The following is a 13,748-nucleotide window of genomic DNA, read 5'->3' on the forward strand; positions in this document are numbered from 1 at the left end:
TATTAGCTTTACTCCAAATTAGCCCCAAATAAATCTCTGTAGATGTCAAATTAACCAAAAAGGCTAGCACGTTCCTAAAATATTAGCTCAACCCAAAATTAGCCAAACACACCTCAGTAGATTCCAAGATATTCAGAAATGCTAACATTATGCTAATATGTTAGCTTAACTACAAATTAGCCCAAACAAACCTCAGTGGAGGCCAAATTAGCCAAAAATTATTACATGTTGCTGATATATTCGCTTAACTCCAAATTAGCCCAAACAAACCTCCGTAAGTTTAAAATTGGCCAAGAAAAAAAGCTATAAAAATAAAAAAATAGCGTAAAACATATGAATTGTAAAAATACAAGCATGAATGTCCTGAACGTGCTGAACTATTTGATACCAAAATTGCATATGTTTAATAAGTTTGACTTAACATTGGCTGAAAAATTGCATTGAGTAATAAAAGTAAAGTATTCAACTCATTCATAATCCGCTAAAGGACAGCACATATCACTCTATTCCACATTCCATCAGTCCTTTGTAGTTTACAAATGTTTTACTTAAACACTTTGACAGATTTTTAAAACATTTTACCACTGAAAATCAATTCAACCATTTAACCTGAAATTAAACCGATTATAAAGCTGATTTTCTATTTTTGAACAGATTTAAGGGCTATTATTTTGCCTTATGGTTCCAATAATACAGTCACTCATTTAAATAGTTCTGATTTAATTTTATTTGATTACATTCATGAATTTCTGACTGAAATGCCACACAAACAATAAAATAAACTGTTTTTTTATTTTTTTATTTCTGTTGACATTTTATAACTCTTTTATTTTGAAAAGACGTCTGTTGAAGACTCCTGCATTATACTAATAAACCATCATATTGAAGGGAATGGCACCTAAAATATTCTCCTGTACTTCTCCAGAGAAGAACAAGCCGTCTGCAGTGGTGAGCAACAGCACGGCGCCCACGTCCGCCAGCATCACCGTGTCCTCGCCGTCGAGTCCCACTAACCAGGTGACGACTCCCACTTCGCCCTCCAAGAAGGTACGATCTGCCGGACCGCTTCTTCTTCTTCTTCTTCTTCTTCTTCTTCTTCCTTTCCTCCTCGCCTGTTGACAGCAGCTGCTTGTTCTGAAGAGTCCTGTGAGGAAGTGGCTCACCTCGGTGAAGATCTGATACGACTCTTTGACTTGTTAAAGTCATAACTGGACTTCCTGTTATGACTCTCATGTTATCCTCGCATCTTTGCCTCATCATTGCTCACGTTTTCGTTCTGGTCCTCAGTGTTTTTTTGCTTTCATGAAGCAAACGTCTGTAGAATCACAGTTTTAGGAATCCTGTCTCAACTGAAGGGGAGAGGACAGCTGGAAAAGAGACTGGGGTCTGCTGCCCCCTGCTGGCTGATGAATATGCTACCAAATTAAAATCAACTGATAGTTTTTATTTTAGTACCTGAAAATGTTAAATAATTCTGTGTGAGGTCAAATCAGCATCAGTTTAAAGTGAATGAAAAAACACAAACTTTTATGAAAAGTTGAAGGTACACATTGAAACTTGGAAAAAAAAAAACCTAAATAAATTTCAGGAAGATGTATTTTAAATTTAAACGAATACTGACAACTTGTATAAAAAATATAAACCTAAAACTGATTGGAAAAAAATACATTTTTTAAAAAATATTTTTTTAAGTTTATACAGCTTAAGTATTAACACCATTTTACAAGCAAAACTATATTTTTTATCAACACATAAGTTGCAAATTTACAAGACAAAAAAGGCGTAACTGTTAAATTATGCCAATAAAGTTGTATTTTTATGACTTTTAAAAGTCAATGGCTAAATATATGACTTTTTTTGGTAAATTTACAAGTTTTAAAGTCGTAAATTCATTCCCTAAAAAGTCGTAAATCTAAGACTTTAACGTAAATTTATGAGAAAAGTCATTATTTTACGACAAAAAAATAGGATTATGAAAATAAAGTCGTACATTCATGACTTTAAAAGTCATAGTCTAAGTTTGACTTTTTTTTCTTTTGAATTTACATGTGTTATTTTTGTAGATTTATTATTTTAAAAGTCGTAAATGTACGACTTTAACACGTAAATTAATGAGAGAAAAGTATAAATTTACAAGAAAAAAAGGCGTTACTGTTAAATTACACAAATAAAGTTGAAAATGTATTACTTTAAAAGTCATAAATCTACAAATTAAAACATGTAAATTAACAAGAAAAGAAGTCATAAATTTACATTAGAAAACTTGTAAGTATTGAATACAAGAATAAAGTTGTATATTTATTTCATAGGCTAAATTTGTCTTTTTTTGGTAACTTTAAAGTCATAAAGTTGTAAATGTATGACATTAAAAGTCGTAAATCTATGACTTTAAAACTTGTGAATTTACAAGGATAAAGTCGTATATCTTTGACTTTAAAAGTCATAGGCTGAATTGATAACTTTTTTTTTAAATGTATATGTTTTAAAGTCATAAATTCATTACTTCAAAAGTCTTAAAATCTATAACTTTAAACTACGTAAACTTACAAACCAAAAAGTCAAAAATTAAGGAGAGAAAATTGCAAAGTTCAGTTTATCCGAGCCGTGCTCGAAGATGAAAGACGTGAAATATTTTGTGAAGTGTTATTTTTAGATAGATTTCAAAAACAAAAAAAATCCTGAACCTTTTGGTGAGTCAAAATCTAATTATTATCAGTGTACTTGTCTTTCCGTGTTTCGGAGTTTATACGTAAATGAAGGAGCTCAGACACGTTTGGAGGACTTTATTCTGCCCTGATCCTTCACACAGACGTCCATTTATCACCTAACGTCATGTTACTGTCGAGCACACGAGGAACAGCAAACGTGAATAAAAAGTGTTAGAAACGTCCCGTTTCAACACAAAGCAACAATGAAGAATAACAATAGTCTAATCGGTTATGAGAAAAAAGTTGTAAATTTACGACTTTTTGTGGCCCAAATACTCCTTCATAAGTTTACACACTGTAAACTACTTTTGAGTCTTTATTTTCTCAAAATTTCAAGCTATCGTCTGGTTTTCATTCACATTAAACAGCTCCTGATTTGACTCCATCATTTTACCTTATTTATGCTTTTAGAAGTAAAAAGTTTTGTAAATGTCCTCCATGGACCACTGTTGATTGAAAAAAAAAACTAAAAATACATAGATATATCAAATTTATGTTAATTAAATTATGATTTGATTAAAACTAGAATATTAAAAAGTGATTGAAGATACAGTTCCATATGTATGCACACACTTTTTATTACTCGACACACATAGGATCCATTAAATTACATTTTAAGTAAAATGATTTCTAAAATGGTTTAATTGAATCTTTAGGTCAGTATATCCTGATGAGGAAGTGAATCAGATCTGCTTTTTCCCGACGTGACTGGTCTCTCATGGCTTTTAAATGTGTTTTATTTTGCTGCTGCTTCTGTCTTATTCTGCATTTCTCTGTTTCCAATCTCTGTCCTGCTTTTCTGCATCTTTATCAACCCGGGCTTTGGTCCTGGTTGCCCTTTTAGTTTGATTTTATGCCCCCCCTCATGCCTGTGGCGGAGCCAGGCTGTCCTGCATTGTGGCGTCAAGGTTTGCGCAAAACTGGCATTTCTCTTGTGCCCAAAAAACCCATGGTGAGGCATTGGTGTGCACCAGAGTTCTCCGCTCATCCTACATTCACCTGTGCACTGACAAAAGCACTCCAATCTCCCCTAACTCCCCCACGATCCAGGTGAAGCAGGATTTTTCCACTTGCTGGGGTTAATCTTTTTCACTCTTTGTGCATTATTTACATTTAAAAATGATTTTATTTTGAAAACCGGAGCAGTTTTCTGCAGCAAAGACCTCAGTGGGAAAAATCCAACTTTAGTGACTGAACCTCCCTTTTTTTCTCACTCATCAGCATCATGTGGTTCTTTTTTCACTTATAGCTATACTGCTAATCTCGTCTTCACATTGTGTCGGTGTGATTGCCTTTCTTAGTTTTTTTGTTTTTGTTTTTGTGAAGTGTTTTTGTGGACAGACCTAAACTACACTCTTAAAAACAGACAGGTGTCAGCAGTGAGGAATCTGAAGATGGAGCTTTTTTCTTTAATAAATTAAAGTTTTGGACCGTAATAATTAATATAAACCCGTTTGTTATCCTTAATCAAAACAAAAAACTCCCAGTTAATGTATACTTTTGATAACCTCGCTGCTCCTGTCTTGTCCTTTAGGTTGTCCAACCTGCTGTTAAGGTTTCTGCTAAAGTGGAGGAGGACAAAAAGGACGAGTCGCCGGCGTCGTGGCGTCTTGGTCTGAGGAAGACGGGCAGCTACGGAGCGCTGGCGGAGATCACCGCCACCAAAGAGGCTCAGAGGGAGAAGGACACGGCAGGGGTGATGCGCTCGGCTTCCAGCCCTCGACTCTCCTCGTCTCTGGACAACAAGGAAAAAGAGAAGGTTGGAGCCCAAATACAAACACATAATTATAGGGGTGTATGGAAAAATCGATTCGACGAAGTATCGCGATATTTCATTTTGGCAATAGCTTTAAAATGCTATATACGTGATACGTATCGTATCGCCAAATCACATTTCTTTTGCAATCTCTTTTGGGGCACAAAAAATATTTAAAAATCCACTAGCGAAACCAAAACATACACATCAGGAATATCCAAAGGAAGTTTTAAAATTATTATGGTGTAGCCACAGAATCTACGACTTGACGCCCATGTTTTGGCAATGTGGGAAACTTTTTTTTTTTGTGAACGTTTTTAGTGCAATATTATGAAAAAAGTGTTCCTTGGCTCAAGCTGAGCGGAATGATATCACACATGATATGACTATATTATCAATGTGGGTGTGGTTAGCCATATCCTCCGTTGCTAAGGAAATCAAAAAATTTACTTTTACCAATTTTTCTAAAAATTACATAGAACTGTTCGTCACCACCATGTAACCAAAAAATAATATGGTTGCTATGGAGATAAAGCCATCAAAAAAGCTGGAAATCACTTTTAGAACATTCTAGAAATTTAAACTAGTAGATATTTTGATCTACAACTCCTCGATCACCATTTCTCTCCAGATTTTGAAAGAGCTTAGCATGGTGAGCTTATAAAAGTGGAGTTTCTTTGTTGTTCGCACATTTTTTACAGAAATTGTGTGGAAAAAGTATTCCTTGGCTCAAGCTGACTGAAATGATATCGCACACGATATGGCTGTATTATCAATGTGGGCGTGGTTAGTTATATCCTCTGTTGCTAAGGAAATAAAAAAAAATACTTTTACCAATTTTTCTTAAAATGACATGGGACTGTTTGTCACCACCAGCCAACCAAAAAATAATATGGTTGCTATGGAGGCAAAACCATCAGAAAAGCTAGAAATCACTTTCAGTACATTTTACAAATTTAAACTCCTTGAGATTTCGATTTATAACTCCTTGACCATCATTTCTACCCAGATTTTGAACAGGGTTAGCATGGTGAGCTCGTAAAAATGGTGTTTCCCTATTGCCTGCTAGTTTTTTTTAGTGCAACAGTTTGAAAAAAGTGTTCCTTGGTTCAAACTGAGTGAAATGATATCATACACGATATGACCATGTTATTAATGTGGACGTGGTTAGCAAAATCCTCCGTTGCCAAGGAAATCGAGAAATTTACTTTAGCCAATTTTTATAAAAACGACATAGAACTGTTCGTCCCCACCAGGAAACCAGAAACTTATATGGTTGCTATGGAGATAAAAGCATCAGAAAAGCTGACATTTTGAGAAAGTGTTTTGTTTAAATTCAATTTCTCCCTTTTGCTCTGAGGGGGCGTGTTGTAGTAGTAAGGTCGGGTCAAGGGGATTTGAATTTATGTCCAGCTTTGGAAAAAAATAATTTATGTTTTTACTTTTGAGTAGATGCTATTTAGGTGGTTTGTTGCATTTTGGGGTTAATTTGATACATTTTCTCCTTCATATTTGGTGATTTGTTATAAAAGCAGTAATAGAAAAGAAAAAAACTTCTGTTCTCAACAGGAAAAAGACAAAGGAACCCGTCTGGCATACGTGGCTCCCACAATCCCCAGGAGGCTGGCCAGTACTTCAGACATAGACGAGAAGGAGAACAGGTGAGGCCGGGCGGCGGCGGCGGCCGCTCTGTGCAGACGCGCTCTGCTGCTCACATGTGTGTTTCAGGATAAAATGCTCCATTCTGCACAGTGAAAGCAGGGTCAGGGTCGAGCAGGAATCTTTTAGGGTGACTGGTGTGGCCATATTGTCCATGTTTGAGAACCAAATGGCGCTAATGTGACTTGTGGATCTGCAGGGACTCCACCCCCCTGATCCGCAGCGGCTCTTACACCCGGCGGCGCTGGGACGACGATCTGAAGAACAGCGAAGGGAGCTCCTCCATCAACCGAACCTCCAGCTACCAGCGCAGGTCAGCTGCAGCTCCCGAACGCCTGGTCGCCACTCCGATGTAGAAACCACAGATTAGTCATTAATCCACATGAAGTGTCAGCACGAACGCTTGCAGCTCTCAGGAGTCTGCTGCATGAACACGTCCCGCCAGTGCGCTGTGTCACTCCAATGCATCACTGTGATTTTAACAAGGCTCGATAGCATCTGCTGCAGCAGATAAATGCGATTCTCAGAGCTGTTGATGGAGCGATGCTGTAGTTTAAATCAAACGCTGGCTGGGAGCCACCTGATGAAAGCAGCCAGTCCCCTGAACCTGCTGGTGCTCGTCTTTCTTCAGGCTGCGGCTTTGTTGCCAACCAAAACCGCCTTCAGTCATTCTAAGACATTTCCAAAAACAGATCATTATCAGCAGGTTCAAGTAGATAATGTTGATTTATTGGTTTGTGTGTTTGTTTGTTTATGATGTCACTGTGAATGTTTGTGTGTCTGCGCTTCCACCGCTAACATGCCTCTCTCACCCGCCCACCCGGCATGCTAGCACGTCCCATACGCTAGCGCTCGGGCGGAGCGGCAGCACGCGGGACGTGCCGGCCAAGTCTTCGTCCACCTCCAGCTTGGACCCTAACACCTATAGTACTAAACCCTGGCAGCCACCCACCACCCACTACCAGTCTTACAACATTTACCGCAGGTACAGCCGCCTGAACGGGCGCAACCGAACTCTGTCTGCACCTCTGCTCTCTGACGTCTGTTTTTCTGGTTTACAGTAATGAGAGGTAGACTTTTAGGACAAATTAAATCAACCGAGATGGAACTGATTTGGTTTTATAAAAGTAATTGTCAATAAAAAGTGAGAACAGCAGCGAAAGTTGAGGTTAACTTTTCTCTTTTTTTGATCTGCACATGGGAGTTTAGTTGGGCCTTCATGTACTTTCAAAACTTTACAGTCATGTGGGGGTCAGACATGTTGGTGGGCTCTGTTCATGACGACTCAGTTAAAAACCATATAATGAAAGGGTCACATGACCAGTGTGAATATAGTGTCAAAATGTTGTTGATATGACAATTCTGGACCTTTAAAATGTCTATAAAAAATATTACCAACCAAATACTTTTGGTTTGTTTAGCAACCCAAATAAATGTGGACTTTATCACAAATTGAATGTCTTTAATGCTTAAAAAAAAGTACACCGTCTATAAACTAGGAAAAAAAAACGTTACTAGTAAATAACTTTTTCAAATTCAATTTGTTTTATAAAAGCAGGAGGATTAGCATACACAATTTAACTTTTATTTATTTATTTTATTTATTGTGTTTTGTCCACCAGCTGAGCAGACACTTAGAATCTGATGGCCTCTTGTTTCAGTTAGATATTACTGTTACAATAGACCCTTTTTTTCCATACATCGCCGGTCAAGTTCCGGTTTATATGGTTTAGAACGGCGAAGCTGACAGCTGAACGCTGTTTAGAGCAATTTTACATCAATAATAAAAGGTAAACAATTGTAACTGAAATTTGAACAATATTTATTGTATAAATGTCCGACCGGGTCGTCTTCGTTCCTCCCTGGTTAAAATTGGATGAAGGTTAGAATACGTCACTGAATGATGCTTGTTTGATTATGACGTTATTTTATTCTTTTAATCTGTACTAATGCTAGCATTAGCTTTGAGTTTGAGACGTGAAACTGCAGATCTTTTCTCACCTGTTAAAAGTTGTCCATGCTCACATAATCCTTGTAAACAGAGCAAAAGTCAGACAATTCCAGCCTGTCTGACATTAAAGTCGAACTTTTCTACTTGAAATGTTCTTATTTTGAAAGCTAAAAATACATGACTCGATAGCTGCTCTTTTCCATTCCTTTTTTTACAATTATCCCCTAAAAAATCCTGTAGAACAACAAGTAAATTCATCCTGGGAAGTGTTTAAAATGCGTATGATAAATACAGAGATGTGCGTCTTTCCTGAAGGTATTAAATGTGTCCAACGTGAATTTCTATCAGTTTTTGTGCTGATCGCACGTAAAACACGTGAGAATAACATCAGCCAAAATAGAACCAGTTAGAATAATATCTGCTCAAATGAAAACTCAATACTTTCAATAAAACCTCAAATATTGAAGGATTATTCAAATTTGTATTTTTATTTGTGAAAATACAGTTCAGCAGGACATTCATAGAATAAATATTTTACATTTTTCTGTTGAAATTAGTAAGGTTACCTTTTATTATTTACCTAAATTGTGTCAAACAGCGTTCAGTTGTCAGTTTTGTCGTTCTAAACCCGAACAGCGGACGTAACTATTCACATTTTCAGACCTGTCACCGTTTTGTCTAACGTCACAGTGAAAAGGGTCTACTGGGGGTTTATTTAGTATCGGACACAATAGGGGTCTATTTGTGTAAACCTCATTGATTGAAATTTCCAGTTAAACGTTGTGGTTTTAGAATATCTTCATCTTTATTCATGTTTTTGTTAAAAAAGATTTTTCTAAAACTAGAAGGACCTCAACTCTGATCCTAAATCTCTCTTTCAATTCGTTTTTTCCAAGTTCTCTGTGTTTCACATGAATTGTAACTGAGGAAACTGACTCATCGTTAATAAAACGAGCTGATGTTTTCCCTCCTCTTCATCCCACAGAACTATGTGATTCTATTTGGACAAACTCCTTCCGTCTTTCTGTCCACGCTTGTTAACCTTCTCCGTTTGTGTTTTTCCGGCAGTGGCTCTTTTGACAGAAGACACGTGGACTTGAGCTCCTCAACCACTTCCTCTTCCTCCACAAGCACCGCCACCACTACTACCACCTCCTCCTCCTCCTCTTCATCGGTTACCTCACCCACAGGCCACCGCGGCCTGTTATCCAGCCTGGGCTCCTCCTCCACTCGAACTGGCTCCACCAGTCTCACCAGCAGGTACGAGTTCACCTCCCATGAAGACGTCGGCGCCGTTTCGACACGGATGCTGCACCTCGGAAGCAAAACGTGACAAATGTTTGACTTTTTGTCAAAATTTCCTGCTTCTGTTTTTACCATTTTTGTAGATTTAAATGTTTTATGAATACCTGAAGATGTCATCGTGGTGTCTATAAATAGCCGTTTGCGCCACACCTGAAGAAACCAGATTAGTGTCCGGACAAAAGAGTAAATACTGGAAAGCATGGAGGTGGAAGAGTGATTATTGGGGCTTGTCCTTTAAAATCACAGTTAATGATTTTGTCATAAACTCCTCTTGATATTTTAGAGTCTGGTGGCGTCTGAGTCATTTTAAGCATGAAGCGGTCATGAACCAAACAGAAATAAATGCAGAATTTATTCACAGTGACAGACGAGTCGGGAAATGATTCAAACGCCAAACTAGACGTTTCCTCCAACTTCAGGAGGGACGTTTTTTATGGTGACCTTTTTCGACAGGTACTGGTCAGAGGAGAGTGCAGAGAGGGAAAAGGAGAAGGAGTCTGCTGCAATCATCCCCACGATAAACACTGGCTCCACCACCACCTCCAGCACGTCCACCACTACCAGCACGGCCACATCCACCACCACTGCTACCGTCATCGGCTCTGAGAAGCGCAGGTAACAAACCCAACCAGTTCCTTTTTAACACTACTTTTTTTTTAAAGATGTGTTTTAAACTTTTGATTAAATCCATAAACTATATATTTTATAGATCGTATCAGTTAGGATATGTTGTTAGTTTAAGTTGCAAAAATATTGACATGAGGAATCTCGAGTTTGAGCCATATGTTTTTAATAATGTGTAACAGTGTTATAAATAATTAACTTTTAATAGCTTTTTTCCAAGTCTTTTAAAATTATTAACAACAATAGATTTTAGCCATTTGAACTACAATGCATGTAAAGCACATTTTTATAAATAAAGCTTGATTTGATTTGAATGGATGAGTTATTCTTTACAACACAGGTTTTGGTTCACATTAAAACAAGAAAAATAAACAAATAAATGAGAATAAAGTTGTAAAATTATGATAAAAATTAAACATTTTACAAGAATAAAGTGATACAATTATGAGAAAAAAAGCTGTAAGAATAAAATTCTGCTGTACTTTATCGTAAATGTACAACTTTATTTTTGAAAAATTTCAAGTTTTAAAATGTGATATTTTATTTTTGAAGTTTTTTTCATAGTTTTACAACTTTTCCTTGTATACGACTTAATTCTTGTAAAAAAATATTTTTTTCTGAACTTTGAAATTTTGCTCATAATTTTACAACTTCTGTCTTATAAAATTTTGACTTTTTTCTCATAATTTTAAGATTTTCTTATATTTTAAAAAGCTTTTCCCTGAGTTTATAACTTTATTCTTACATAATTTGGACATTTTCTCATAATTTTACAACTTTTTACAATTTTAAAATCATATGACTCGACTCTTATCTCTCTCTTATTTTTTTCCGTCAAAACTTTGACTTTTTATCTTATTTTAAAGCTTTATTCTCATAATATTTTGACTTTTTTTTTAAACTTTAACTTTCTTATAATTGTACAACTTTATTCTCATAATTTAAAAAAATCCTTCATTAAACTGTAACTGTTATATTATTATTTTACGTCTTTATTATCATAATTTTACAACTTTTTCTTTTAATTACACAATGACATTCTTGTAAAAATCAGATTTTATTTTTAAACATTGATATTTTGCTCGTAATCTTACACCTTCATTTTTGTAAGATTTTTGACTTTTTTCCCTCTTAATTTAACATTTTTCTTATGATTTTATATAATTTCTCCACATAATTTTTCTACCTTTTCTCAACATTTTTGGAACTATTCATTATAATTATAAGAATTGATTCTAGTCAAATTTAAATATTTCTCCAAAATTTTTTCCTCATAATTGCACAGCTTTATTCTCATAATTTTCTAACTTTATATATAATTAAACGACTTGATTCTTTTAAAGAAATATATATTTTTCACTCTAAACTTTGACATTTTTCTCATAATCTTACACCTCCATTCTTGTAAAATTTTGACCTTTTTTCTTTTAGTTTTACCATTTTTTTCTTACTATATGACTTAATTCTTGTAAGATTTCGATTTTTTTTCTCATAACTGTTCAACTTTATTCTCATAATTTTACAAATTTTTGCTCATAGATTTACGTTATTCTCATAAAATTTGGTCTTTTTCCCAATTTTTTTTTACTTTCCTTCATAATTTGAAAACAATTTTTTTTAAAAAACTGTTATCCTGTCATTTTAATGATGACTTTACTTTATTTGCATTATTTCAATACCTTAATCTGGTGTATTTGTTACTTTTTGTTTATCATCATGACCCAAATACTTGATACGTTTAGAAAATTAGCTAAACTTTTCCCGCCAAAAATTAATGAAGCAGCCATTTAGAAACGAGCACTACTGCCTCTAGTGGAAGGACGACGAACTACAGAGCAGAACAAAGTTTTATCAAATATTTTTAGTTTGGATCATGCAGATGAGATGGGAACCATGTTTCAAATATTATACGAATGGTTAGATGGGATTTAGGACCGTCCTTCCATAAGTTGTTTATCAGTTTGATTCAGATGAAATCATTTATTGTGACATCAGCAGGAAACGAGCATCTTCTTTGCTCCCCCTTTGATCTGGAGCTGCTGAGGGAACGCGGCGTGTCCGTTAGCGAGGTGGCGTGCTCGGCTTCCTGTGGCCACACTGAAATAAGCCACCTGTCACAGTGGGCGTGACGCCACGGCCGTTTCAGCTCCAGCAACTTCTCCTAATAAGGAAGATGGACGGTTTCTGCTGAAGGCCAAACAGAAGCCGCCTCCTTCTTTAAAACGTTTACAGCTGAAGGTCATCTGGGATTGAAGCTGTTTTCATGTCAGCTTTAAGGAGGACGATGTTTGAAGGTTCAATCGGTTATTTTTGGCCAGAGGAAGCATTTCTTTTAGGATTATTGTTTGGTCTGACTACAATCGGTGTTTCAAGAACAAACGTGATTCTCTATTTTAGAGGTTTTCTAAGACATTGAGCTGACATGAAGCTTTTTATGAAACACAAAAAACCTGTTTTACAAAGAGAAACACAAACATTCTGGTTTTTATAATTAGATTCTTCAGAAAGCACACAAAATGATTTACTGTGATGTTTGACTGGTGGGCTGTTTCCAGGTCATATCTGACTCCGGTGCGAGACGAGGAGTCCGAGTCTCAGAGGAAAGCTCGATCCAGACAAGCGCGCCAGTCCAGGAGGTCCACCCAGGTGTGTTGGCTCTCACCTTATTATCATAAAAAATATGTATTTTTGCTTTTAGCTAAGTGGCATCTTTGGTTCTGTGTGAAAACAATCTGTTGATAGTCTGGGGGTTCAATCTGTTTAAGTTGATTTATTTTTTTAATGATCCCTGAAGTCGAGCTGAAGCAAATCTTTTTTTTTGTATTTTAAGTCATTTTGTTTATTTTTTCTTTTCTTCTTATTTCTTTTGTAAAAGGAAAAAAAAAAATTAAGCCAGACGTGTTTTTTCCGTTATGTCTGACAGAAAGTTTCTTCTTTCAGGGAGTGACTCTGACGGACCTGCAGGAGGCTGAGAAAACCATCGGCAGGAGTCGTCCCCCAAAGACCCGGGAGGAGGAGAGAGAAGAGAAGGAGAAGCAGGACAAGGAGAAACAAGAGGAGAAGAAGGAGACTGAAACCAAGGAGGACGATTACCGGTCAAAGTACCGCAGCTTTGAAGAGGTACCGCTCTCGTTTTTGACTTTTTATATCAGTTTAGCTTCATTTTGCTTTTATTTTGACGTCTCCTGTCGTTATTTCTAACATTTTTTTTTTTATTTTAATCCTTTATCACTCTGATTTTGATTATTTTTTACAGTATCTGTGCTTAAATCATTCTTTTTGTCCTCCAGCGTTACCGGCCTACTTCCTCGCTCACTTCTGCCGTTTCCGCGGTAACCACCGCCTCCTCCACCTCCTACTCGAGCTCCCTGTCCTCCGGCTCCCTCTACAGGCCCAACAGCCTGACGGGCATCACCTCCTCCTACAGTCGCTCCTCCAGGGAGGCAGAGAAAGGTCAGGACCTCGGGTTAATGGATCTGAACTCAGTAAAACAACTAAACAGTCTTTTAAAGAACGGACATCAAGCATAAATGATGGATAAATAAACCTAGAGATAGAAAAAAGGGAATGTATTCACTAAAGTAGAACATGTGGAAAACAAAGTCTTGTGGAGTAATTTAATTCCACATCAAAAATAAGATAGTAGGCACATTTAAAAATTACTTATTTTGATTAAAATTAACAATTGAAGCAACAGTTTTTAAGTTTTTAAGATGTCAATTCATCTCATTTCTATTCAAATACT

At 36.3% G+C, this 13,748-nt stretch overlaps 1 protein-coding gene across 5 annotated transcripts in view; it reads left to right on the forward strand.

Annotated features, from left to right (window-relative positions):
- Positions 1 to 13,748, forward strand: part of ppp1r12a (protein phosphatase 1, regulatory subunit 12A) — a 59,337-nt gene that overhangs the window by 33,837 nt on the left and 11,752 nt on the right. For 4 of the 5 annotated variants that reach the window (XM_024286577.2, XM_036210174.1, XM_036210173.1 and 1 more), the window contains exons 9-18: positions 926 to 1,047; positions 4,243 to 4,467; positions 6,034 to 6,125; positions 6,323 to 6,436; positions 6,956 to 7,108; positions 9,143 to 9,334; positions 9,833 to 9,994; positions 12,559 to 12,649; positions 12,944 to 13,123; positions 13,294 to 13,456. In XM_024286577.2, coding sequence (XP_024142345.1) covers positions 926 to 1,047; positions 4,243 to 4,467; positions 6,034 to 6,125; positions 6,323 to 6,436; positions 6,956 to 7,108; positions 9,143 to 9,334; positions 9,833 to 9,994; positions 12,559 to 12,649; positions 12,944 to 13,123; positions 13,294 to 13,456 — 1,494 coding nt within the window. The remainder of the gene's footprint in view (positions 1 to 925; positions 1,048 to 4,242; positions 4,468 to 6,033; positions 6,126 to 6,322; positions 6,437 to 6,955; positions 7,109 to 9,142; positions 9,335 to 9,832; positions 9,995 to 12,558; positions 12,650 to 12,943; positions 13,124 to 13,293; positions 13,457 to 13,748) is intronic. The other variant, XM_024286605.2, reaches the window with a different exon arrangement.

The sequence above is a fragment of the Oryzias melastigma genome, linkage group LG23 (assembly GCF_002922805.2).
Source record: "Oryzias melastigma strain HK-1 linkage group LG23, ASM292280v2, whole genome shotgun sequence".
NCBI classification, from domain to species: domain Eukaryota; kingdom Metazoa; phylum Chordata; class Actinopteri; order Beloniformes; family Adrianichthyidae; genus Oryzias; species Oryzias melastigma.